At 37.7% G+C, this 27941-nt stretch overlaps 1 protein-coding gene across 2 annotated transcripts in view; it reads left to right on the top strand.

The window, feature by feature from the left end:
• The window catches only part of ARHGAP20 (Rho GTPase activating protein 20), a 79966-nt gene that overhangs the window by 32342 nt on the left and 19683 nt on the right, over positions 1–27941 (top strand). For both annotated transcript variants that reach the window (XM_015888543.3, XM_025168333.2), the window contains exons 3-7: positions 15080–15250; positions 21124–21273; positions 22887–22928; positions 23978–24062; positions 25837–25914. In XM_015888543.3, coding sequence (XP_015744029.1) covers positions 15080–15250; positions 21124–21273; positions 22887–22928; positions 23978–24062; positions 25837–25914 — 526 coding nt within the window. The remainder of the gene's footprint in view (positions 1–15079; positions 15251–21123; positions 21274–22886; positions 22929–23977; positions 24063–25836; positions 25915–27941) is intronic.

The following is a 27941-nucleotide window of genomic DNA, read 5'->3' as shown; positions in this document are numbered from 1 at the left end:
CACTGAAAATTTGGAAACTTTCTTTTGTAACTTTTTCAAAGCAGCATATCAAAACAACAGTGTGTGTTTATTTGTCTGGAAATGTTGTTGGTTGCAACGTGATTATTTTTTACCCCCCCCATCATTGAATTCAATTGACATTTTTGAATAGATGCCTTAGAATTTGCTCCCTCACTTGTGTATGCTGCTTTATTTTTCATAATCATAGCCTGAAATTCTTAGCTTAAAGTTCCCACTGCATCTTGGAAACCAAAAAAGGAAGTTTGTGGTAGAAAAGGCTATTAATTGTTACTGTTTATGTACGTTCTTCTTGATTGAATTTAAAAGGTTATCCTCTATTATGTTAAGGGAGTTTTCAGAAAAGGTTCCAGTCTGTGACAAATGGCTATTTGATTGCAGGTCTCTGTCCTGCTAGTAAACTCAGGGAAAAAAAACCACCTTTGCTTTAGCCAATCCAAAGCCCCTATCGGGAAAAAAAGTCCTAACATTGTCACTAACCTAATAGGTTAACCCCTTAGAGGCAATTTCTACTTCTTCTTTTTATGAGTGTCTTTAGCTAAATCAAGAAGTTTAGAAACTCTCTGAGATTTCTTTTCATTGCTGAGGTAGTGATTAGTTGCTCTCCTCAGAAGAACAGACCTTATCATTTATTAACTTTGCCTGAAAACCTATACTTGTTCTTGAATCCAGGCACCAGTTGTCCTCTCTTGTCTTCTCCATCTCAAGTCCCTTTGGTGTTGACTTCTTCCAATTTCACAGACTCTTGTCCATATTGTGTGATTCTTTCCTAACATTATTTCACTCTATCCTACTGCCCAGTACCAATGTCCAGGCCCCAAATCCTCCATTTCTTTGCTTGATTAATTCTGTGTCTGTCCCAGAGATAACAATCAACTGATTCCAGGGCTTGGCTCCATATCTAGCATTTTTAAAAATCATTTATTTAAATGTAGCACCTGTGAGGTATAACAATATATGTTTATCTGTTATCTGTCAATTATATAATAAAAACACAAAAATATGATTGATGGGCAAAGTTCAGGTTTTAAGGACTTAAAAAGTACCCATTAGCAGTAATTTTTAAGAAGTGCAATTAAAATCAAAAGGAGTTAGATTTACCTAGGGAGTGAAGAGTAGGTTTACATTGCTGAGTGCTTCACAGTCAAAAGCTGCCAAATGCCAGAAAATGGCAAGAATTTTCCATTCATGGACAAGATGAGTTTTACCCAAGAAAAATAGGTGTACAATAGGGATACATTCCCAAACAGAGTTCTGGATTGGATCACAACTTCTACATTCCATAGCCAGCAAGCTGTGTAGATATTCAGTGTGATTAAAATAGTTATGATAAGAGTAGTTGGTCAATAAGGAATCAAAAGTGCATTGTGATATGTCATGCTTTCCACGAAAGCTAGTGTGGTGTAAATGTTAGGAGGTGGACTGAGCAAGTGGATAGGAAAGTAAATAAGACTTGGCAAGGGAAGCCAACTCAACAATTGTATGATTTTAGGACTAGAGAGACTAGAATCTCTCTAGAACTAGAATCAAGGTCAAGTCCATCCTCAGCATAGAAGCTCACTGGGTAACTTTGGGCCAATCACACACTCTCAGCCCAACCTATTTCACAGAGTGGTTGTGGTGGGGGAAATGGGAGGAGGGACCGCTGTATACACTGCCTTGATCTCCTGAATGAAAGGGGTGTGTGATTATAAATCTGATAAGTTAATACTTCCTCACTTTTACTGCTTCAGTTTTCATTTGTTCCTTCTTGCACTTTGAAGGCCTTCAGCCTTCCTCATGTGTTTTTATCCCCCACCCCAAGTCTCTGAACTTCTTTCTTTTTAAATCTCATTTCAAGGATGGCTTCTTCTGATCTGCCAATGTTTCAAAGCCAGATACTCTTCCTTTCTGGGTCCCAGCTGCTTTTGATTCAGAGCTAGAGTCTTGTGAGACTATATATTTCTATACTTAAATTGTGTCATCTGATGGGACCCAGGAAGTGGGCCTTCTCTATAACAGTGCCTGCCTCCTGGAACAGCATCCCCCAGAGATCTGTATGGTCTCTACCTTGACCTTGTTCAAAGGAGCTCTTAAAACCTGGTTTCTCCCCCAAGTGGGTGGGTGGACCCTTTGGAGAACATTTTGTGTAAGAGTGTGTGTTGCTTTACTCGACCTGGATGCTCACAGTTTTATTTTTCTGGTTTTTTTTCTTGTTTTAATTTGTATTTTAATATTGTACACTGCCCAGAGTCAGCTTTACAACACTGATAAACATTCCATATAGAAAGAGAAGAAACAGTATGTCAACCAAAGTATCAACAGAAATACACTTTCTATGATTCAAGCATGCTGTTCGTAATATATGGCAAAGAAGAAGAAAAGGTCTGTCTAGGTGCTCTTTTGAAGTGTATACACACAGAGAGATGGCAGAAGTTGGTTCCATGATGTCCTCTTTGCCATCCTTTGTTCATGCCCTCTTTGTGCAAAGAGTATCCTTAGTCAAACATACGTTGTTTTTAAAATATGTTTTTAAAATTTAAGTTATGGTTGCACAGATGCAAGTTAGTAATGCCCAAGCTGCTCCAAGAACTTCAATGCTGAACCAAGTGGATATGATCCTGTAATATTTGTGCAATGTTAGATGAAATATAATTTACATCTTGGGTGAAATTTGATTGTATATTCTTGCAGCACTGAGTGCTATATAAATAAAAGTAGTAAATACTTTTGTTACATTCTACTGTTCTTGTTATCTGAGGGTGAGCAAGCCTCTTTAAATTGTTCAGAACAGTATAAGAGCTCTAAATGCAAATGATCTAGACAGATGGCATTGACTAATCAGCACTTTGAAGTCTACTAATAATGAGAACTCACTTTTGTTGCTAAGATCCAGTTAGTTACGTGTATAAGTCACATTTCTTCAAACAAATCTTGAATTAATCATGTTCTGAAGGTTTCTTCTTGGAGGAATTGTTCTGTGAATCTGAAAATTAGGCAATGAAATAACAAAATGAAGGCAGCCATCTGCTTGACAGAATAATCTCTTTTTTCAAAATGTCATCTTGGTGTAATGACTACTGAAAGAAAATCACACAGCACTATATGCAGGATAAAAAATGTTTAATGTTTTTTGTTTTTTTTTTTAAATTTTCCTGCAGGTACAGGGTCTGCTTTTTTTCAGATCAACTGAGTGTTGATCCATTTGATTGTGACAGGAATTGACTGACCGGCTTGTTGGCTGACAGAGAGTGACTGGCCCAAGGTCACCCAACTGGCTTTCATGCCTAAGGCGGAACTATAACTCAGTCTCCTGGTTTCTAGCCTGGTTCCTTAACCACTAGACCAAACTGGTTCACATTAAAAAAAAAAAAAAAGTTTAATGCAGATGGTTTAATAAGAGAACTGAACCAGTACTAAAACTAATAAAGGTGGAATGTGTTGTTCATTCAGCCCTTGAATTCAACTTTAGCTTGTGTGATAAGATTATGGTCATATAGATTGGCTTGTGATGGATCCCCCATATAATTTTTTAAATTCAAAGCAGAAGAGCAAATTGCAAAAACCAAAGAGTAAAATTATTCATAGAATAGTATTGATATGGAAATGTTAGTTTAAATGATTTCAGTTGAAGCCTTGCTCTAACATAATATTTTCATGGTTGGACCATGGGGGAAAGTAGTTTCTAGTCATAGTTCAGGATTTTTGATAAAAGCATCCTCTCCCCCCCCCCCATGCATGTGCCATAATTTGCAGAGTTTACAGCTGTTAAGATTCCCATTGATATATCTGAAAAAAAGAATAATTACAGATGTTCAGTTATAAGTGTGTTGCAACCATCCAGTTTATGGATTTGCAAGTGTACATGACTTGTCCAGATTGTATCTTTAATGTCCGATGGGTAATTTAACACGTTCAGCTTAAGCAGGATCTGTTGCCAGTGCTTGGGGGTGAGAGTTTCAAAGATCCAGGTAGGACCAGAAATCATCTGGTGCCCTACCAAAGAGAAATAGTCTTAGGGTGGAATGTGTATAGTGATAAGTACAGGAATGCAAGCACAATTTTTTTCATATTCTTTTTCCTTGCTGCTGTGGTAACTCTGACTTAAAATTATGAATTAGATGTTGCTTTGAATTTAGGAGGCCATGGTGACAGTGCTGAGAAAGCAGAGATATATTCTTTCTGTATCTCCTAGGATTTTTCTAGTTCCTGGTTCTTAACCCTGATTCACATGATGTGATTGCCACCTACCAGTTGTCTCCTATTGTTAGTTAATGATCCGTGATGACTCAGCAATGATTATATTAACTTCACACATTCAAGTAATGGGCTGTACTTTTCAAACCAAACTAGTCAACTCACCTCTTTGCTGGCATTGTTTCTCCAAATATTAAAATATAGTTCCAATTCAGGGAAAATATAAATATATTAAAATGAAGCAAAGTCCATTCCTCCAATTCATTCTACATGTTTTGACGTTTTTATTTTTTCCCCCAAAATGTAGGTATAGTTATTGTATTATTTATTTATTTCTTCTTTTCCTTATCTTCATCTTTTTTCTTCCCATCACAATTTTTCCACTGCCAAAAAGAAAATGTGTGTGTGTTTTTTTTAACAGGAGGTTCAGTTGGCAACTCTTCCCTCTCAAAAGCTTCTAGATATGTTTTGATTCCTTTGAGACTCCTCAAGTTTCTAGTAGTATAATACACCTGCTGTTCCCTTTGATATTATAGGGATGCTAAAAATACAAATTAGTTCACTAAATAGCTGCTTGAAATGTATTCAGTTAGAAAGGGCGTAAGTGGTGTATATAAAATAAATTCATATCTTCTCTTTCAGAGTTTAGTTAAGTTGTTTGCATGAAACCCTTAGAAAGTAGAATTTGCATTTTGGATAAAGTTGTGCTCCAAAGTGGGAGTCAGATTTCCATGTTACTTTAAAATAATGATTACTTTGGCATGCAGCTGGTTACTGAGAACTTCTAAATCCAACCAGGACATATAAGCAGCAACCTTTTCTTTCTCTCTGTTTCTTGTCTCCAGCACATCCTATGGAACATAGAAGCTTATAAATAGCTACTTGCTTACAGTAAAAAATTGTTGCCTAAAAATTGTTGTTAGGGGAACAAATAGTAAGATCCATGTGTGCTAATAGCAGTTTGCCTGCTTACCTGCCTGCCTGTTGTCACATGTCGGGAACTGGCTCATATTGATAGGTGGGCTGATTGATTTTGTGGGCTTGCTTCCAAGGCTGATAACCTTTGCTGAATATGGAGGGTCACTGATGTACAGAATAGAAGAACTCATTATAGAGATCATTTGACGGGAGCTGGGTTGGAGGAGATTCACTATTTCCTGTAAGTGAATTTATAGGAAACAGTGAATTAGCTGCACCAGGCCAATCATTCCTTAGCAGCCAATATGGCAAATGACCCAGGCATGGTTGTAGGAGGTGAAATTTATTTGTTCTGTTTTTGTAGTCATAAGCCATGGAAGGGACTTATTTCTTGTAAGAAAGCTCCTAAGTTGTATCCCAGGCTTTGATGAAATCATCTGTCTAGTGCAGTGTTTCTCAACCTAGGCAGCTTGAAGATGTGTAGACTCCAACTCCCGTGGCTGGCTGGGGAATTCTGGGAGTTGGAGTCCACACATCTTCAAGCTGCTAAGGTTGAGAAACGCTGGTCTAGTGAAATGAAAGTTCATTGTGCAAACACCTTCAGAATCAGTCATGAAATACTCTTTCATACTAACCTGTACAGTATAAAACCTAGCTTTTTCACTAACTGGAGCCTAAATCTGTACATTAGGACACTGTTTTATTATCACCTGCTTGTAAGCAGTGGAAATAAAAGTAATAAGAGGCAAGTTCTTGGAATTGTTAGTGGAGTATGGTTTGTCTAAGAGTAAGAAAACATGCTTAAAAATCCATGTTTTTTTCATGAATATGCATGTCTTTCCTGTTTTAAAATGATTGTACCCTAACAATTAGAGTAGTATGGCCCAGCTCATTCCCTATTTTTTTCTTGCTGGTTTAGACTCTCCTTGTCCTTCCTATATCATGCTTGATATACTTGTACTCTGATTGTATCTATCGTACAGCCGGTGTTCTGTGTCCCATATCAGTTGCTTGTGTGCTGGGCTTCATTATTGATCTTCTGCATGGGTGAGGTATCCGCCTTGATGAAACCATGAGCAAATACATCAGCTTTATATTTGATGGACTGACCAAACTGCACCTCTTTTTACAAAAGCTTTCTGATTAATGCCGAGACTTTGCAAGCATGAGAGATTTAGTTTCCTTTCTTCACCCAACACTGAGCCTTTGTGTGTTCCCTGATGTTACTCGCTTCCTTATTTCTGAAAGTTTATGAAGGAAATGAAGATCTTCCCAAAGGACATTTTTAAAGACTGCATGGTAGTCAGCATTTTTTTTAAAAAAAGAGCTGCTTCAAACGTGGTAAATGTGTTATGGATTTCAGGTGTTCCTAAAATTTTCCTTAGTTTACTCTAGTGTTCTTTAAGAGAGTCTGCTTTTTAAAAAAAGTTGATGGTGATAGCAATATTATAATCATTATATTGAGGGAGAAGAAACAAGTCATGGAATTATGACTTTCTTAAGATTATTTAGTTATATTTTTATAGCATGTATAAATTCCATTTATATATGGAAATAAGTCGTGTTTTTATCTGCTGTACAGAAATAATATTATTGCCAAACACTTCAGGTTAGTCATTAATCATCCTTCCTTCTTTTAAAAATGCAACGGTACCCAGTCCAGACTAAGTCTTGTCCTGTTCCTCTTTCTGTCAGTTCCTTTTGTTCCATTTCACTGCATTATTCTCCATTCTTTGTGGATTGTAACCCAACTTGCAGGAGGCCAGCAGTTTCAAATAGGTGGGTGTACATGTACCGCCAATGCTTTGGTTTAAGCATTGTGTCATTAGATTACTAACATCATCATTTCTTGCTATTGTTCCATCTAGTGGGAGATATTAAAATCCCAGGATGAAAATAAACATATTAATGCACAGCTCACATAATAAAAACATGGCATTTATTTAGAAGAATGGGGGGAACTCTATTGCACAATTGGTTTCTATTTTAACTTTCTCGAGAAGATGACATCACCATGTTTATTCTCACTCCAGACATAGCATGGACTCTTTCTCTCTTTGCTGTTTAGTGCTTCCATTATAATGACTTCTAGGAGAACACCTTTTTGAAATTTTCTTTTCGTTTTTAATATTTGATTTTAGGTTTTTAATACTAATCACAGACCAGCTAATTCTTGGAATTGCATGCCACCTGAGAAAACTCTTTCAGGGTAACTTAAATAGCCAGGTAGTCAAGTCAGAGGTCAGGATATTGTGTAACAACAAGATTGCAAAGGAATTAATTTAGTCAGAATGACTGCTTTACTGTGAAGCTGTATTGTATGGAAATCCTTGTTCTTTGCAAGACTTAAACTTCTTAATCTGTATAGCTATATTTTAAGAAGACATGAAGGGAAACCAATATTTACATGGACAACTTCCTGATCCACCCCTTTTAAAATCTTTTTTAAGCAATTATTTAATTAGGAAACAAAGTTGTCATGCTGTAAAGCACTACTGGTGTCACCTTTATTTCTAAGTACGCTCCTGAACCCTATAAGCTTTCTTAGGAAAATAAAAACGGATGGCAATTGCTTTTCTTTGTAAATGTGCTCAGAGGAACATTCTGCTGGGTGAGCAGACAGAAGGATGGCAAGGAACATTTTGATTTATTGGCACTTTGTGACTGCTTCTTGTGAACAGCCATCTCATGCTCTCTAAATTCCAAATGGTCCTACCAGATTTACTTAATCTCAGAAATTAGGAAGAAGTCATATTTAAGGCCAAAATTATCAGTAAAAACAATGACATCATACAATCTGGTTTCTCTGAGTAATTTTTTATTGGCTGAATGCCATGTGCCGTGGAATCAAATTGTGTGCCTGGATTCTGGGTTATTTCCAGGTGCTGCGGTAAACTTTCAAGTGGTAAGGTATCCTGGATTCCGTTTCAAGCCTCAGCTGCTGTTGGAAAATATAACCTAGCAGTTGCAAATGTATTTAAATTTTAGATCTGGTTTGTTCAAAGTGGACTTGGGTAATGATTTATTGATTCAAACTCCTTGTTTACAGCCAGTGCTCTTCATTTTTCCATAATTAATTCCTTTAATGAGGTCTTTTGTTTGTAAATCACTAATAAATGTGGCGGAGTGGCTTAAAAGGTTTGCATCCAATTTTGCTCCCTATCTGGATGTGTTTAATATCTTGCAGAAGAAGATTGACTTCCTTTTCCATTCAAACTCAGTTTTTTCTGCTTCCTCTCGGTATCTCCTGTGGACTAGATGAAGTGAATAAGAATTTGTTTCTGCTTATGCTTCTTCTTCTCCTGAGCTTATGGTATTCAGGGTTCTTCCAGACAGTTAGACTGTCTCCCAGTCGTTCTGAATCCAGTATAAAAAGTACCCAAGATTGAGGGGGGCTGTTTTGATTACTTTTGGATCTAGGAACACAGCCATTTTATTGTGTGTAGAACTCCCAGAGAACCACCAGTCAATCAGGACTTGGCTATTCTGGCCTGTGGGCGAGAGCCTTATCCTGCCTTCTCCAAACCGTGCCTAAACATGTATTCCCTAAAAGTTTAAGCATTTCTTCTCTTGGAGAGAGTATATTGATAGCAGAAGATATGATGTGGTTTTTAATTGTTTGAATTGCATTCTTTGTTTTCTGTGCTTTTTCTTTTTCTTTTCCTTCTGTCCCTGTGACCAAATTAGAGGAAAATAGTCTTTTACACGTGGGCTTAGGCTTAATACTGGAAACTAGCAGCTTTGTCTTCTGTGTTCTCACAATAAAATAGTTTAGTTGGCAGAATGGTTTGAATGGGAACAACAGCAGTGGATTACATCAAAAGCTGCAGCGTTATGTCCATCTTTAATTTTGGAACTCAGATGCTAATGATTGCAATAGCATGAGAACTGCCAGTTGCGCAAATAATAAATGAGAGAGCAAGGATGAATTAAACAGTAGGAAAGGGAGGTTTTGGTCATTAAGACCACTGATATTACTGACTTCATTTGGCTGAACTGATAGGTGAAAGTTGTACTGATTTTATTGCTTCTATTTATTTATTTTTTTTGGTAAGTGTGCAGGTACTTGACTAGTAAACACGTTCTCTGTATATGCTGACTGGTTTGGCTTTATTTTAAGCAAGTATGCTCTCTTTTTTTTAAGTACTAGTTCATCTCAATCCCTTTTTCCATTATATATTTGGAAAAAGTTTTTAGAAATCATTTTATGGTAACATATATGTTACTGTCTAATACAGAAACTCCACCTTTTGCCTTTGTTTCCTCCTCATCTTCAGTAATGTATTTCTGATTTTTAAAAAATAAAATTTGTTCATGCACCTTCTAACATTGCTCAGTTCCAATAGAAGAGAATATCTGTAGCTTAGGGTTGAACTCTGGAGTCCTTGGTGCTCTCTGAGATTGGTTGTTTGCTTGCAGACATTTCATTACCCCACTAGGTAACATCAGTGCTAGTGGGTATGGGGTTTGTTCCCTGTTTATATACAGTAGCTTGCCCTGTCAGTGTTGGTGGGGGTGTGGTTTTCTCCATGGTAGTTCCTTGATTAGGGTATTGTTTCCTGCTTGATTGTTGGTCTGGTGATAATCCCTGTTTATCTGGGTTTAGGCTACTGGAGAGGTTGTGTACTGGTTTTTTTTTGTTTCCTTCTTAGCTTTTTAATGTCTCTTTTGAATGATGTGTAAATGTGGTTTATCTCTTTGTGTCTGTTGATGGCTGATTTGTCTGAATACCAAGCTTCCAGGAATTCCCTAGCATTTTTGGATTTAGCTTGGCCTAGGATGCTCACAGTTTCCCAGTTGAAACTGTGGTTGAGTCTGTCCATGTGTTGTGAGATTAAGGAGTTTTCATCATGTCTTCTGACTGCTAATTAATAAGCTATATAAACTGAATGAATGAATGAATGAATGAATGAATAAATGGTGTTCATGGATGCTAGTCTTCTGCCTGTCTGTCCTACATAGTGGCTGTTACATCATACAACTATATGTTGTAGATGACTCCTGTTTTTTTCTTCTTGGGCTACTGGGTCTTTTGATTTACTTAAGATGTTTTGGAGGGCTTTAGTTGGTTTGTGTACTACGGTGATACCATGTGGTTGTAATAGTCTGCTGGTTGTTTCTGAGATGTTTTTAATGTATAGTAGTGTTATCCTTTTCATAGCACAACCAACACAAACTTATTCTATACATCTCTTCATATGCATCCCAGCAGCTCATTGCGCCCATGACGTTAAACCCCCCTGCAGCCTTCAGCCTTCAGCCTTCCTATTTCATCAAGAACTTAAATATATGTTCAAAATCAAAACTTATGATCCTGCAAGTGTTACAATAATCTGGGCATCCTAAACTGCCTATTGGTTTTTTAATAATTAGGTTTACAAAATTGTGTCTTTAGCCTCAATTGTCGTCTTCTCTTTTTTTTCCAAATAATTTTATTAGATTTTAAGATAAGAACAATAAAAACTAATAAAAACTAATATTAAAGATAAAGAATGAAAAAAGGAAAGAATGAAAAAGAAGAGAAAAAAATAAAGTCAAAAGTGCAGGAAAAAAGAAAGGAAAAGAAGAAAAAATACCAAAAAGAATGACTTTTGACTTTGTCACAACAGATATAAGTAACAATTTACACTAAACTCTTACTCTAAGTTTACAATATAACTTTCATTTTTTCTATTGTCCAGTATTGATTCTAGTCATCAGATCCATACAACATAATTGCATTTTTTTCTGTTTCACACAAAAAGTCCAAAAAAGGCTTCCAATTAGCATTAAAATTACTCCATGTCTTTTCTCTAATCAAAGCCATCAGCTTCACCATCTCAGCCAACTCCATCAACTTCAACATACATTCTTCCATTGTAAATAATGTCAAGTCTTTCCACCTTTGTGCATATAAAGGCCTTGCTGCTGTTATCATATATAGAAATAATCAATTGTCTTCTTCTCAAGCTGTTTTAACTTCTTCTGACATAGTGTCTGAAATTTGAGTGGTTATGTGTTAATGTATTACAAGTTTGTTTGTTTGTTTGTTTATGTTTCAAATTTAGATACCGCCCACCTCTCAAAAAGTTGGAAGAGGGAATAATTTAAAATCTCCCTAGCAGAATCCTTTTTCCAGTGGTTCTCCAATGAAATATTATTACAGTAGGCTGCCATCAGGCTGAAACTCCGGACACCCTTAGTCATTCAGCTAGGGAGTTCTTGGTCCTTCTATTTAGGACTTCTCTCTTCAGCCCAGCTGTGTGGGGTGGAGAGAAAAAAAGGAAGGTTCTTTTATTCTTCTAGCCCAAAACCCACAAATACAGAATTTAAGTAATCTTCTGTCAATCCTGAAAGGGTAAGGTTTTAATGAAAAAAAAATCCCTTTAAAACCAATGAAGCCAAATGTTTAGGTATAATAAAGGAGATTATTGGTAAAAGAGTAATATAGGGTGAACAAGGGAAGGGAATAATCACACCCACAGAATTTCAGATAAAATCCATGTATTCAGCCTAGCTAAGCTAGTCACATTTGGAAAAGATATTCAGATGCTGTGATGTGTTTATACCTACAAAGATCAGAAAAGTGCAATCCATGGGATTCCCTGTGACACTCTATGGAAGCAAAACTTTGGATTTTGAGAAGCAGGATACAAAGAATATTGATGGTTTTGAACTTTGGTGTTGGAGAAGGTTCCTGAGAACACCAAGAAACTAAAGAAATGGATCATTGAACAAATCAAACCAGAGTTCTCACCTGAGACACAAATGACTTTTATTGATTTTAATAATCTGAAGTGAATGCCCTGATACAACACAAATGAAGCAGTAGAAAACTTTGTGTGTGTACTTTTTTTAAAAAAAGAAGCCATAATAAAGGTAATTTAAGGATACTTCCTGTTTCTGAAGTAAGAGTCTGCTTGTTCTCAAAAGAGGTCAGTTGGGGCTATTTGAGAATGATTAGTTTGGGTATTACAGCCTTATTTTTGTTTGGTGAACAATCTGTGTCAAAAAGCCAGTGTTTTGTGAACAACACACCTGAGGCTAAAGATGGCCACACCCTTTTTCTGATCGATGAATGGGATTTGGATTCTGGCTAGATGGCATCAAAGTACAGCACTGGAATTAGTTTTAAGTCTAGAAGTCCTTAGCTGTCACACAAAGTTAGATCCTAACTCTAAACAGGATGGATGGTTGGATAGATGGATGGACGGACGGATGGACAGACAGACAGATAAGGGCAGTAATGTAAGATTTGGCTTAAGGACCCCCAACCCAGAATAAATAAACATAAATTTTGTATGTGTATAATGGGAATGAAAGTATATAAGAAACAGTTTATATAGGACTGTGGGAAGGGTATTTTAACATTGATTCTAGCAGTAATGGAGGATAGCGTTTCAGATTGCCACTTTCAGTTTTCTACTGCATATTTTGAACTGCAGCAGTTTTTGTTAGGCTGGTTGGAAAAAAAATGATATTTTCAGATTCAATTGGCATGTAATGGGCTATGCCCATTAGCGTGGTCCTTAGCCACCCAGAGTCCTTGAGAATCAGGTGGCATACAAGTTAAATCAATTAAATTAAATGCAAGTTCAATAAATCAAATTACTGCCATCCTTGTAAATAGAACAGATGTCTAGGTCAGGAATGCTTTTGTATCCAGTAGGAAGATTTTGCACTGTAACAGCAGGGGGCAGGACTAACCAGAAAAGCCCTGTTAATATATGCTGATTCAAAATGTGGACTTCGCTTCTGAATTGGACCTTGTTTTGCCAAGGAATCCTTAAACGTCTGTGATGAAACTTTAGAGTCTTGCAGAGGATTCTGTGGCATGATCTAAGGCTACATGTTTAGTATATGCAGGATACTGTCCAAGCCTGCTAGGCCTCCTTATTGACCCATGTAAACTATAACCTAGAGCAGTGTTTCTCAACCTCAGCTGCTTGAAGATGTATAGACTTCAACTTCATGTTGAAGTCTATCTTCAAGCTGCTGAGGTTGAGAAACACTGACCTAGAGCAAACTTTACATACCCTTATAGCTGTATATAGTAGGGGAGTGTCATGAATGATGAGCAAATTGTTTTTCAAGGGAAAAAAATCATTATTTGAGTCAATGTGGTGCAGTGGTTAAGGTTTTGGACTGGTACTGGGGAGATTCGGAATCAAATCCCCATCACACCTGCAGCTTAGTTATCCTCTGGGCTAAACATTTCTCTAGTGCAGTTAAAATGAGGGGAGCCCTCCACCTACGTACACTATCTTGAGCTCCCAGAAGAAAGTCTGGATATGAATGTAGCAATATTAATAGATATATGTACATCTATTTATTAAGTATTCAAAGAATGTCAGTGCTCCTGAGAATGCATCACCATAGATCTTTGCCATAGATCTTCAGTGGCTGAATTTCTGTGCAGCTCCTCAAGACACAGGAGGCATACCAGAAAAAACGTGGCAACTCATCTTAATGTCATGAACCAGATACAGAAATTGTAAGGTTCTTAATATAGGTGGTTTCAACCACACCTTCTTGTTGAAATGCATGGGCCACTTAGAAGCTTTTTTGTTTTGTCTAAGCAAATTCCATAATAATTGTCTCTGCTCTTAATTCATATTATGATCTTGAGAAGAGAGTCATATCAAATACAACTGGCAGTATTTATTGATTCCCAACATCCTTATTCTCTACTTGAAGGAAATTAGAAAGGATTCATAGCATGTAGGAGGCAGGATCACATCCACTCTTAACAGTTCTTAGAAATGCCAGATTGCATCCAAATCAAACTTTAGTAAGTGCACTTTCAATACAAATCTAATTATTTTACTTAATTTCTGTATCTAGTGTGGAAGATAGATACTAATCTACAGAATTATCTCACAGTCATTTATTTCCACTTGTTTATTAGTGGAAACAGCCAGTAGATAATTGAACATTTGTAACAGAATTATGAAATAATAAAGTACTGTGTTCTTTACAAAGCAGAAACATAAGATGATAAGTCTGGATTATTGCTGACTTGCAAGGCGGCTGCAGATAGCTGCCTTTCTGCCAGTGAATGTGAGTCATGCTCATGTTGAAGTTCATGTCCTTCCAACACCAGCTGTTAGGGTTTCCCAAGTCAGCAATATTATTAGACCCCCTGAATATTCCAGCTGCACTCAGCAAGGGTTGTAACAAACACTGAGATGGTGAAGCTAGGAAGGAGCCAAACACAGCATGAGTCTCTCTACCCAGATCCTGAAAGATTCTTTGGGTGGCCAGCTGTTCCCATTGCTGTCATTCCAACAAGCAGGAGTGAGCAAGGGAGGTTTAAGGAGTCTGGAAGCAATGTACAATAGCCAGATGCAAGCGAAGAAAAGGAAAGGAAAGTTATGTATAAAACTGGCTTGTTCCAATGATAACACTTGATTTTGCATGCCCTATTGTAGCAATATCTAAATCAAAGTTTGATTGGAATCTGGCTGGCTTTGAGGAAGTTTTTCTTTATAACTTTGGGGAAGGGAAAAATTGGAAGAAAATAGTGGAATTAAACTACCAGCTTTCACCTCCAGCAAATGTTAATATATAGAGGATAAACCTTGGGTCAGATTTCAAGTTTCATTTGTGCCTCGGTACTTTGCAAGAGTGTGGACTGATTAACTCTTAGTTTTATGAACCCCAGTTTAGCAAACATGAAACCCCTGTACATTGCCATTTTATGCATGCATAAAAATCCATTTGCCATTTCACACATAGGTAAAAGATCCATGTGTAAAATCCTACTCATATTCAACAGATATTTTGGTTTAATGGAGCTCCCCCCATTGGTCTGTCAAAGTAAGGATCTACTGTAATCTTTATCCCTATAAATTATAAATGCTGATCATTTAAATTAATGCATGTGAATTAATGAAGTACTGTAGAATACCAAAATGGGTAAGAGCATCATATTCTAAGAAATCAGTCCAGTTTGACTCATAGTATCTTTCTTTTGATTTTGTAACAGGGAAGGCTGCTTTTCTCCAATCAGTCCAGAGACATGTCCGCTGGTACAGTCCTTCCTTTCTCCAACTCGAGCATTCCTTTTGGATGGGCACGTACAACTGAAGACAGGTCTGCAGACTCAGGAACGACACCTGTTCCTCTTTACTGATATCCTTGTGGTTGCTAAACCCAAGTAAGTTCTTTTACAGAATATCCCTTCTTGATAACTCAACAACTCTTACTGCATTTTATTTTATGGAGTTTGTGAGAGGTTCAGAATGGCTTTGCTTTGCTTACTGACTTTTAATCTCCTTTTAATTATTATTTTAATTATTCAGGATGTTAGATGTAAGCAGAAGATTATCGTTGGATGCTAAGCTTGGGTGATTGGGAGACTAGTTAGCAAAAGTTAATAGCCTTTGTTATTCTGTGTGGGTTTTCATTACTAGGCAATACACTCTTCATCTGAAAAAAGAAAGAGAGATGCCCCATTTGCTTTGTGATGAGGGCAAAAGGATGAATGCTGTGAAATGTTTTTGCTTCTTCACAAGGTAATATCAAGCAATGTGAAATTCTGTATCATTAACTTGCATGAGATTGGGAGCTCAGAGGATTCCAGTGGCTGTCATCATTCTGTTTCCCTCTGCTTTCTTTGGCTCTGAAATAAAATGATTAGTGCTATTAAGTAGTTGAATGTGGAGCTTCAAAAAGCCCCTTCATTTATCTGTGTCTAACATGACCTTTGAGAATGCTTCTTCAGAGCTAGTAACTACTATAAATTGAGGCTTAATGAAAAAAAAACAATTCTTCTGTTGCTGTTGTATGGCCTTATACAGTCTTAAGTTAGTGGAAATTGAAATATCCTTTTATGGTTTGCAAAGAAAGTGAGTCTAGCTATGTTCTGCTAAGAACTTAGATTCTGAATTTATCTGTACAATTACAAATGTTTTCGGGGCTTCAGAAAAGCTGTCCATTGGTAACTTCAGGTTACATGCATAACTGTGATTAAGAGGTGAGGTATCATTAGGAGCACTGCTTATTCATATTTCCTCCATATCCTTTCATATAAGACACCCCCCCCCAGCACCATTATAATGGGTAATCAGGTATTCACTAAACAGAGATTATTAAATTAACTGAGGAACCCAAGTAGCCTTAACTTCTACATTGACCATTCACCACTGAAACCAGAGGGGAAGATGTTGAGAAAGGAAGGAATGTTTCTTTTGCAGCTTGTTCTTGACTTTTTTTGCCAATTGAGATTATCACTGGAAAAATACACATCAAATCTTACATATAATTAAATATGATGGAGGGGCTGTGTTTATGGCTTGTCCCCCATGTTCTCATGGTATGCTCAACTCTCATTCGCCTGACTTAATAAGAAATGCATTGTTGGATCAATTCAAGAGTCTGTCTAGTCCTGCATTTTTTTTTCCAACAGTGGCCATCCAGATGTTTTTATGAAACTTACAAGTAGATTACTAAGAGGATAGTTTATCCCCCCAGATAATCATGGAAGAATATATCTATTCTGACTGTCCCCAGCTGTCTGCATAATTACTTTTTCCTAGAGAAGACTGCATGGCCACAAGCTCAAGATATACATTCAGCCCACCACTCCTGATCCTTGACAAAGGAAGATGCTTCATTATGTCTTTTTCTTCATAGGTTTTTTTAATGCATAATTGCATATGAATTGTGGCTCAGGTTTGTCTATAGCTATAAACACTACAGTACAATGAGGCTGATGTCAGAGTTCCAGTTTGTAAGTTTGATTAATTGCGAATGGTCAAATGAATAATCTAAGATCAGTGTCAAGCCTGATTGCACACAAACAGCTTACTCAAGCTCTGTTCTGTTTAGGAACATCTTCCGAACATTTTCTGTTAATTCAGAGACATGAGGAAGACAAAACGTAACGTACATAGTTTCAAAACACTGGACTTCCAAGAAACCTGTTCCTGAGATAGTATCGGTGTAAAGGCCAGGGTTTTGTTTTTTCAGACTAAATAAGAACTGGTTTATATATTTGCTTGCTTTGCCTGTTCCAGTTTTAACTTTCCATAGGTGAACTCCAATGTCATTTGAACAGAGGTCTTTTTGTTCCAGTGCTATTCCTGAAGCTGCTTTTCCCTAGGGGAAAAAAATCAGCCACTGATGTTTTATGACAGGTAGTTATGTCTTAAAGCACATAACTAGTTATATCCAATGGAGCAGTAAGCACAAGAGTCCTGTCCCTTCACATGCTTTGCTACCAAAGTATTACTCAATTACTTTGTGAAAAATATTGTTATGTTAACAGAACTGGATGATCTTTCCAGTGCAGACATTTTTTGTTCTTCACAGTTCTTACTTTAAGAACTGGTATTTTCTCTGATTTGCATGCTTATAAATATCTTTCTCTTGCCCTTTTTTTTTTCCTCTTGGAACTTTCACGTGAGCATTAAGGTTCCTTTTTTAGGTGAACCCACTTTCACATCAGATCTTCCAATCCTGAGCAGCAGTCCATTTACTAGGTGAGAAATTCTGCAGCAGCCCTGTCCAGAAGACAAAGCTTTGTTAAAACCAAACTAAGTTAGAATGCCAGACAAGGGAACAGACTCATTCCATCATCATCAGTTTGGAAGATATGAAGGCCATATCTTTGGACCAAGGCTTCCCTGTGCTTTTCAACCTACCAATTTTCTGTCCAGCCTTCAAGAGGGGATAGACAGTCAGTTGTTCTGCTTTCTGCCCCTTACTACCTTTAAGGGCTAATGAGCCTCCCTTGGCCTTGTGGAAGTGGAAGAATACAAGATGACACTAATTAATAGGTATCAGACTTCATGGAGACATGGCTTCATAATTCTCCAGATATTTGACCCTGCACTCGGTAACTGGCTAATAGTTATTGCAGTAGTCATATCGGTAGATCAGTGTCTACGGAATATAGAAATCTATGTATATGTGAGTGTGTCAGTGCTCAGAATTTAAATCCTAAGTCTCTTTCTTTCTCTTTTGTGGAAATGGACTTTTGGCTGCTAATTTCCCAGGTTGGAATGCAGAGGACATCCACCCCTTGCTTACATAATGATCTTCTCTGGTCTTTACAGCTGACCTTGCTAGCCTCAGCCCTCATAATAAGCAAATGTGAAGCCTCGGGTGGTGTACTTTAATTAAGGCTTCAACAAAGCTCCCTTTTAATGCAACTTCATGAAGCAAGAGACCACTTCTTGGTTCTACATTAGAGCTGCCATGTGTGAATTGATCACTGTGGGAATCCTCAGTGGTCTGCACATGTGGCCAGGAGGAGGAAAATGGCCTGTTTCCACACTTTAGACTGCAGTCACTGAGTGGGAGGGCCTTGCTTTCCCCCTCTCAGAGAGTCGCTCCAGTGATTGGATCAAGACAACTCCATGAAGCAAAGTAGGGGCCCTTCACACATGTTTTCTAATTAGCTACTTACCTCATAGAACCCCTACTTGTAACATCTACTTATTGGAGTGCATGGGCTTCATTTGAATTTTCAATCTTTGTTTTTCTAAAAAGAGAGTAAATCCTTGATAGGTTGCAAGAAATTTATGTTTATATTTCTCTGCCCCATACTGGTTGGATGTGCTTCATCAGTGGCTATTTGCATTCGTAAACCACTTATTGTCCTTATTGAGTGAGTAGACATGGAAGCTGTATAAAAAGGATATGGTCAGATTAGTGAGGCACTGAGCATAGATCTGTGAAAGCCATGTTGAGGTGTTGGCTTAGGGTTTTGCATCAGTTTTTTCCCTCCCCTGAGAATTTCAAGTACTAATCCAGAAACAATTGATTTGGAATTACCACAATGGAACTTAGGGGAATTGTGTAATAGAAGAAAAGTGTTTGAGTCTTCCATTATTTCTGTGGGGATCATGCAGGCAACAGCTGCCAGTGAATTTTGTGCAGTGCTGTGTTTGCATCTGTGGCCATTTGGGTGGCTGTCAATTTCTCTGGGGCAAAAAATGCTGCTTTTAACTAAATGTTTTTGGAAGAATAGAGCATCATCAGTATAAGCCAGTCCTCTGAAATCCTTAAAGTTTAGATGCATTCATATTTGAGACCTAAAGAGCTGGATGTGGTTGATGCTAGGTCTATGTTGTAGCTTAAACTAATTTGAAGATGCCCATACCTCTAAGGATAAATAATTGGATTTCTTTTTCAGATTGCACCTGTCTCTCTATGGCCTGATATTAGTTCAGGTAGTCCTCGACTTATGACCACAGTTGGGACCAGAATTTCCATCGCTAAGCGATGTGGTTGTTAAGTGAGTTGCGCCCAATTTTACAACCTTTTTTGCTGTGGTCATTAAGCAAATCACATGGTCATTAAGCAAATCACTGTGGTCCTTAAGCAAATCATACGGTCGTTAAGCAAATCTGAATTCCCCCATTGATTTTGCTTATTGGAAGCCTCCTGGAAAGGTTGCAAATGATGATCACATGACTCTGGGATGTGGCAACCTTTGTAAATGCCTGCCGGTTGCCAAGTGCCCACATTTTGATTATGTGACTGCAGGGACATTGCAGTGGTCATCAGTGCGAGCACCGGTCATAAGTCACTTTTTTCAGTGCCGTTGTGACTTTTAATTGTCATTAAACAAATGGTCATAAGTCAAGGACTACCTGTAAAAACCTCCAAAAGGAAGAAGGGTTTAATTGTAATTTAAAGTGGGAAGCAACAATAAGCATAATGAAATGTTATTTGGTGAAAAGAATTTCAGTCTTTCCTAAAAGACCAGTGGCCAGTTAGTGCAGCACAGCTCTAGAAATTTTAGAAACATTCCTGCCACCATTTGTCATTTGTTCAATAGCCAACATCTAAAGCAAGGCTTCTAACTGTAATCTAGGACAATTTGTAGGGGCCATGCTTGCAGTTGTGTGAGCTTCCATTATAAATGGAGGGACAGAGGCAAGCAAACCCAATACTGTATGAAGGCTTACTTCATGTAGATTTCCATTTATGCTCAATGCCCAGAGGAAACATTCTTGATTATTTATTAATATAGTTAGTCGCCATTTTTTAAAGAGTACCCTGATGTTATTAGTAAGTCATTGGTAGTATGAAATAAGGGTTGTGGTATTAACAATAATGATAACTTTGAAAAGTATGAACAAAAATTTAATAATCAACCATAAACATTTTATATATTCATTATGATGCATAATGGCTCTCCATCGGAGTGGAAAGCACGTTTGTCCTATTTGTATATTTTCAGAATGGTTTGAGATCCTGCATAAAGATACCTGGATGTATTCTTCAGCACTGGAAAGATAAAATGTACGGTCCCTACTTTCCAGTGGCCTGCTGCCCTGATGGTTTTAGCAACTTACAAATGAATTACTGATCAATGTAGACTAATTGTGGATGATATTGAAATATGGCTACCATTCACTGAAATGCTTTGCGGGATTTTAAATATTTGTGTATGTGTATGCGTCTGCATGTGAATATATGCCCTATAAGGATATAGAAAGTTCTCTTGTTATTACTCCCTGTTATTTCCTTAGTCCAATGTTTCTCAGCCTTAACAACTGGCTGGGGAACTCTGGGAGTTGAAGTCAGCATATCTTGAAGTTGTTAAGGTTGAGAAACACTGCCTTAGCCAGTATTATATCTGACAGTAAACTGAGGAAGTGTATGTATGTATATGTTTTCTATTATGATTTCTATACTAGCATTTATAGGCTGCTTTTCCACCTAAAGATTTGAATGCAGCTTAATAAATAAGTAAATTAAATAAATAAAGGAGACTTTACAAAATTCTGTGGCATTTTATTATAACTTTTTCATGACCCTACTTTCTACTTTTTTGAAGAAGTTTCTTTTAAATTAGCTAGTGTTTCCCCTGGCCCCCCACCCCGCCCCCAATCTTAGATTACAGCATTAGGTGAGATTTTGTTTGATAAAACCAGATTCTCCAAGCAAGTACTTTTTTTTTAAAACGGTTTAAGAGTTCAGGCTTTCCATTGCAACTCCTGTTTGCAAAGGCAGGGTTAGTACCGGTCGGTGGTCTCCCATGAGGTATCCTGGCATTTTTTTTTTTAATTGCAGGTCCCAGTTGCATTTCAAACTGAAGAGCCAGGCACGCCTCTCTGAAATGTGGACTGCATCTTGCATGGAAGAGGTCTGTGAGGGCAGCACTAATGCGGATCGATCTTTTGTTTTAGGATGGCCCACAGCCAACTGTGTGGCTAGTTTCAGGTATGAGAGATTCTTTTCATTGGTTGCTCTACTGTTGCGTTTATCCAACTGAGTCAGTGCTCAAGAATTACTTTCGGTGTCAAAACTATATTCTGAACAATTAATATTCAGTGATGGAATTTAAAGAAAAGTGGATCCATACCCCTCATTGTACAAATGCAAATTTGGAATGAGGATCAGGGTTTGCACCCAGTTGTGACTTACTTTTAGCAGAATACAGTTATACTAATTCAAATCAAAGTACCTAATTTTGCCATATTTCCAGGTCTTTTTAGCTTCTTTTATCCACCTAGATCAGTGTTGTCCCCATGGCTGGCTGGGGAATTCTGGGAGTTGAAGTCCACTCATCTTAAAGTGGCCAAGTTTGGACAACACTGTCCTAGACTATTTGTGATAGGTGGATGGGAGAAAATAATTTGAGACACAATATGTGCAGATGAACAGTAGGTAGAAGAGATCAGTGAAACTTGGATGTCCCAATTTATAAACAATTAGAAGTTGTCATAGAAGCTATTTTTTGGCATTAAAAGCCTGAAAAGGCAATCAAGCAGTGAAGAGGCTGAGGGAACATTTCTTGGGAGGCTGTTTTAGATCTTGGATGTCATAGCTGAAAATATGTCATAGCTCTTTCAAGAATCTAATAATTTGTGAAGGCAGTAGAACACCAGAATATACATGAAGTTCTAGGGCAGTTTACGGATCAGAAGAAGCTGCTTTTTGAAGGTATTCTGGTCTCATACCATTTAGGATTTTAACAACCAAGATAGATATATTGAAATAAATTGGTAGTCAGGCAAGCAGATTTACGTGTGACTATATGAGTACCTACAAAGAACATTCTATGTGACCTACCGTATCTATCCCATTTTCCCTGCAATCTACAATCCATTTACACTAAGGAGTTTCATTGAATTCAACTTCACAGTTTGAGAAAGTAGATAATTGATTTATAATGATATTGTTATGATTATTATTTGAACTCCTGCATCAATGAAGAAATATGTTTTAATAGATATTCTTGCTTGACTGTCATGTTGACTTTGAAATAGTCCAACTTTAAATGTTGGAGTCTCTGTCAAAAGGAAATTCTAGGTGTGGCATAACCAGTGCAGAATATAGGGGGAAAATGATTACATACTATAGAAGTTAATTAAATTCTCCAAAATATCCATTCAGTATATAATTCGGCTCTTTGTAGTTTTCAGCTTGTTGAGTGTGGGAATCATAAAAGTTTTTAAAATTAAACTAGCAATATGGTTAAGGTTCTTCTTGAGTGTACAGTATATTCCACCCACAAAGCACTTTGTGTAGTGGCATTTCAGTAGCAAAACAAATTTCTGTTCTAGATGGAAACCCAGAGGAGGGACTTTTTATATAAATGAAATTGCAGTCTGGGTTTACTGCTATTTTCTTTTATTTTGTTATCTTTCATTTTCAAAGAGATTTTGCCTATTGGCCTCCCTGCTTTGCAGATTTGCGTATTCTGCTCTGATAGTTTATTTGCTACTCCATCCAAGTATTCTGAACTGTTATCTAAGTTGGCTTATACTGTAAAGAGATTCCATTTGGAACTGATTTGCTAAAGTTTAAAAACATGTTCTTAATTATTTCAGTTCCGCGGAGCAAAAAGAGAAGTGGTTCACTTCCCTTCAAAGGTACTTTGCTTTTTCTGTATGCATATTAGGAAGACAGTGCAAAGTAGCCAGGTGCAAAATTTGTATTTGAAAAGGTTCAAGCACAAAATATTCAGATTTAAATTTGAAACAGCTGTTTTTAACTTAACTGGAAGTATTCTGACACTGTTCTAACATTCTAGTTCAGAACACTTCCAGCAAGGTCAGAACGAACCTGTTTGAACTCAAAACAGCTGTTGCAAAATCTTGTCTATCTAATTTAGATCAAACTTTAGACAGTTTCTTGTTTTAGTGGGTCTAGTTCAGAGATGCCCAGTTTGTTTTTGAGCTAGTGGGCACATTTGAGACTTTGACAATATGTGACTGTTCTTGTTGAACAGCTTTCGAGGGGGCACTTCCAGGCAGAGTATGACCAGTTATAAAGGACTGGTTTAATGTAATACTTCTTGCCACCAACTCTGTTGGAATGCTCTGTACTATCCTAGCTTACATTTTTTTTCCAGGCAGGTGAGCACATTTCTTCAAAGAAGACAGACAGACAGACAGAAGGAGAAGCTTTGAGATGTACTTCCCATTACTTTTATTTTGGAAGAAAGTTTATAGAGTACTTTCTTAAAAGTGAAGTTGATGCTTGAGGATGGTGTTTTGCTTTGTACTATGCCAGCTTCTATATTTTTGAAAAATATAAGAAGTCAGGTGAGGCAAAGAGTCTGATAGGTGCTGGGAAATGTGTCTGTGGAGACATTATGGTCCCTAAGTTTAGTCTAAATGAGGTTATTTTATGGTCTTCAGAGATGCAGTCATAAAGCCAAATGAGAAAGACTGATAGATGACTAGGGTGACTGAATTTGACTGAATACTTATTGAATGTAATTTGTGATATAGCTTGAAAAATTATCTATTTAAAGGCAGTTACCATTTTTTAAGGAAAGATCCTACAAACCTCTTTGGCTACCTTTGCTAAAGATGAAGTCTTCCCTTAATGTTTGTAGCAAATAATGAATGCATTGTCCCTTCTGTTTTGTGAATTTATTTATAAAGGTTAATTCAATTTCTGTTTGCTTTGACAGTCGAATCAAAGAAGAGAAAGCAAAAGACTATCCGAAGAGTATTCCATTGAAGATTCTTGCAAAGGATATTGGAAATTGTGCATATGTAAGCATCTCTAACTCCCAGTTTGAATGAAGAGTGTGTCCAATGCAAATGTTACATCTGCTCCTTCAGAAGCAGCTGTGAAGAATCAGATGATTGTTGCCCTTTTTGAGTTGTACACCGAATTCACAATCTTCTCTATTTGTTTGGCCACTGTGTCTGGTTCCTCAGATGTTTGGTTCACTACTGTGGCTACCGGTTAGTGGTAGCCCTCCTTCCTAATCAAGAGATATGCTTGTTTGAGGCCAACAGAACTAAGGTTGGCTAAATGCTTGAAAACGGCATCTGTCTATCATGAATACATAGCAGTTACATGGTAATGCAGAACTTTACCACAAAGCCACACATTTCTCTCCGGGACTGGTCATCCTCAAAATGAAATATAATAGCACCAGAAATATTAGTGAGGAGGCAATAGAGTGGCTTTCTAAAAATGTTTGTGAATTTTCTGCCGATTTCTTCTTTTTCAGCTAGAACAGCAGGGCATCTCAGGGGATCAGCTTCATTTTATGTGCAAATTGGGGTTAAGGGGAGGAGGAGATGGCATAGGCAACCCAAATTAGTTTATCATATTCTCACCAAAGACAAGCTGTATGCAAATCTGCTGACTTGCTGCTGGGTGCCAGATATCACTGCTTTGCAGAAATGTTAACTTTGTTTTGTTTATGTTATAATTATTCAGGTGCACCCTGGAGCAAAAACAGATGAGTTCATACTGCTTCAGTTTACCTTCTGTGGCAGCCTACTGTATAATTTTCTGCATCTCTGTGGCAGAAGGCTGTTTTGAACATTTGGTGGGAAAAAAACTCACGGAGTTTTGGGAATTGGAAGTTCTGTGGCTGGTTTTCAACTTAATTGTGAAAGGTTTAATATACATATTAAACCTTTCACAGTTAAGTTTAAAACCAGACACAGAATTGAACAGAATGGTCTTCTGAGTAAAGTATGGAAGTTTAAATCCAACTTGAATTAACTACTGTCTTCTCAGTAACAATGATACCTATTTCCATTTTCTGATATTAAAAGCACCAGCGGGGAAAAATTAGGATTTACATTTATTTAAAAGAAGGGATCCTTCTCCCAAAAGAACATTTTCTAACTTATATAGCTCTCTTAAGAGCTCCTGATTAAGTTTTTGCACTCGTTGGAGATCCTTTTTGAGAAGGATTGAAATTACAGATCATGACATCTGAAAGAGTATAGAGACACTTAATGAAGGAGTTCAGAATCAAGTTCTAATTAACCAGGGCTGCTTATGTCTTACAAACTGAGAACTAGGCTTAATATTATGGCCAAATCCAGGAATAATGTTAGTTGTTTGGAAGTAAAACATTGGTGCTCACCACATTTTGTTATAGTAGACTGTACAGCAAACCTGCAGTTAAGGGAAGGTAAGAGGAAAAGCTTCCACGTTCCTTATTTTTCCTGTAAAGAGAGTGGAAGACGTCTACAAACCCCAAACCTGCTGTTGCTTATGCAGTTTGCACTGAAATGCAATAAAGTATGATGTGCAACTATAGCCAGTGTGTAAAATCCCTTGTTATTTAAAATCTCAACATAAGACAGGCTAAGAAAAACCCTTTGCCAAACCATTTCATGCAGATCTAGTTTACATGCGGTTAGGGCATCTGGTGGTTTTTGGTTTTTGTGTTATTTTGTTTTTTGCATCAGTTTGAGCTTACATAGAGTTGTTACACCCAAATTCTGGCTGACATTTTCAGCTGTTGTTCTCTTGAGCAATAATGCAGGTTCTAGCATTTCTGTTTCTTCTTCACAGTCAAAAACCTTAACCATTACTAACCTGGACACAGCAAATGACGTGATCCTCCTGGCCCTGCAGCAGCTTGGAATTAATGTGAGATTGATTGTTTGTTTGTTTATTTATGTTGGCAGATAATTATACCGTTTGCAATATTATAAAGTAATCCTGATGCCTGAAAAAAAGTCTTTTTGCACTGTACAAGTTGGGCCATGTTGAAAATAATTACTGGGAAAAAGAAAGTAGTTAGTTCAGAGGAGGAAATATATTGCCTGAATTCAGTTTTTCCCCTTCCCTCCTCTGTTAAGCAGAGAACCCAAACCAGTCTTTGCTTCAAAGCCTCCTTGAATAGGACTGTAGGAGGTCAATGCCTTCAGTTAACGTTCACGTGTTTAGTTTCACTTGACCCAGAGCTACTCCTTGTCTTTGCTCTTTGGTGCTAGGGAACATTGGGCTGGCTGTCAGCAATCCTATTCACATCTTTCAAGCTCTCTTAAGGCAGGAAGTTCCCCTCAGAAGGACAAACAAATTTGAAAGCACAGGTCAGGTTCCTAGGCAGCCAACCAGATTTGTGTTTCTGAAATCTTGAAAAAGTGGATTGGCCAGCGGGCATCAGCCAGTCCAGGCTACACTTTCAAAAGTGTCCCTCCTCAAGTGGAAGGCCAGTCAGAGTTGGGCTGTCTCCTACCTGTTGAAGAGATGGGCTGCTTGATCCCTAACTGATTGCTGTCCTCCAGCCAGTGGCAACCAAGAGAAGCCTAAAAGAGACACGTTTGAGTGCAGCATTGCAGTTGAAGTCCCATTTCTTTTGTACATGCACGCAAAGGGGCAGGGCTTTGACAATGCCATGACCGCCATCTTGCCTCTTTTGACAGCCCCCCCACCCCCCACTTCCAGGAGTATAGAATAATGCCTTCAGCTCCATGAAGCTGCAACTGTATACTTCTATTTTAGGAACAACCATCCAGAAATTATCAGGAATCCCTATTCCAAACAAGTGAGCAATTTTTCAAAGGACATTTTTATCCAATGCCTAAAAATGCTTAAATAGTGTAGCTTGGGTCACCTTGGATCTTGGAAATAATGATACAGTGGCATGATAAGAAACAGTGGATTTTTCTTGTATGGGAAAAAAAAAGACTCCAGATCATTCTGAATGGATGGTTAGCCATCCCTGGATCATTTCTGCGGGGCAAAGCAGAGGTGTTGTGATCCAGAAAGGCCAGGTCCCTATTGGCAGCTGGTCCATCAGTGCAGTGCTTCAAATGTGGGACTGGCTGAAAAGCTTTCCTATAGAGATTGAGCACCAAATACTCCAATCCCTATTCCCATCAGCATTTCTTGAAAACATGGAACAGATGTGTCCCACTCTTTATTTTCCGTCCCGGTTATTCTGTTTTGCCCAGGAGGAAAATGGGATGTGGGCAAAGGAAAAATGCTTAATTTTCTGCCTGCAATCTCTCCTATTCTGATCTGAAAACTAGAAGGGTAACACAGTTGACTGGTACAGATTTTAGCTCAGAACCCTTTTGGAGTAGAATGGTATAGAAATACCAGTAATAAAAATAAATTAAACATTGCCGGTTATTGGCACAGGGTATGTGGCAATTCTAGTAGGTTAATTTGTTGGGTTTTTAGTGTAACTCTGTGTTATTTTGCAGTTCTTACTCTCAGGTGGCTTAGTGAATCTGCAAGGCAGCCCATATTCAGTTCCCTTTTTTGTTGTTGTTGTTGCTCAGTTTTGGCTTTGTGAAAATACTGTTTTTAGAAAAGAGCTTTCTGACATGTTCCAGCTTAGTGAAAATCTTTGCAAAGGAGAGCTGGAAGCATGAAATCAATTGGCATGGAAATAAATTACAAGATGGAAGAAATACCATGTTTTCCTCTCCTTTCCCCTTTAATTTCCTTCATTTTCAGTTCACAGTCGTACCATGTCACCACAGTCTGTGGAGTTCCATACGTAGAAACAGCAGCTGCAGCTGAGCCCTGTCCATAGCACTTAGGTTGCATACAATTGTCACGCCTGGTCAAAATACAGCCTTTAGTATTTTACCTATTGCAAATGTATAGGGAGCCTGTCAAAAGCTCTGTCAGGGCACATATTACAACAGATGTGCAAATAG

Source organism: Python bivittatus, unplaced genomic scaffold (assembly GCF_059951505.1).
Source record: "Python bivittatus isolate LINGU-HERP-01145 unplaced genomic scaffold, Pbiv_v1 ctg000340_np1212, whole genome shotgun sequence".
NCBI lineage: Eukaryota > Metazoa > Chordata > Lepidosauria > Squamata > Pythonidae > Python > Python bivittatus.
This window is presented reverse-complemented; position numbering and strand designations above follow the sequence as displayed.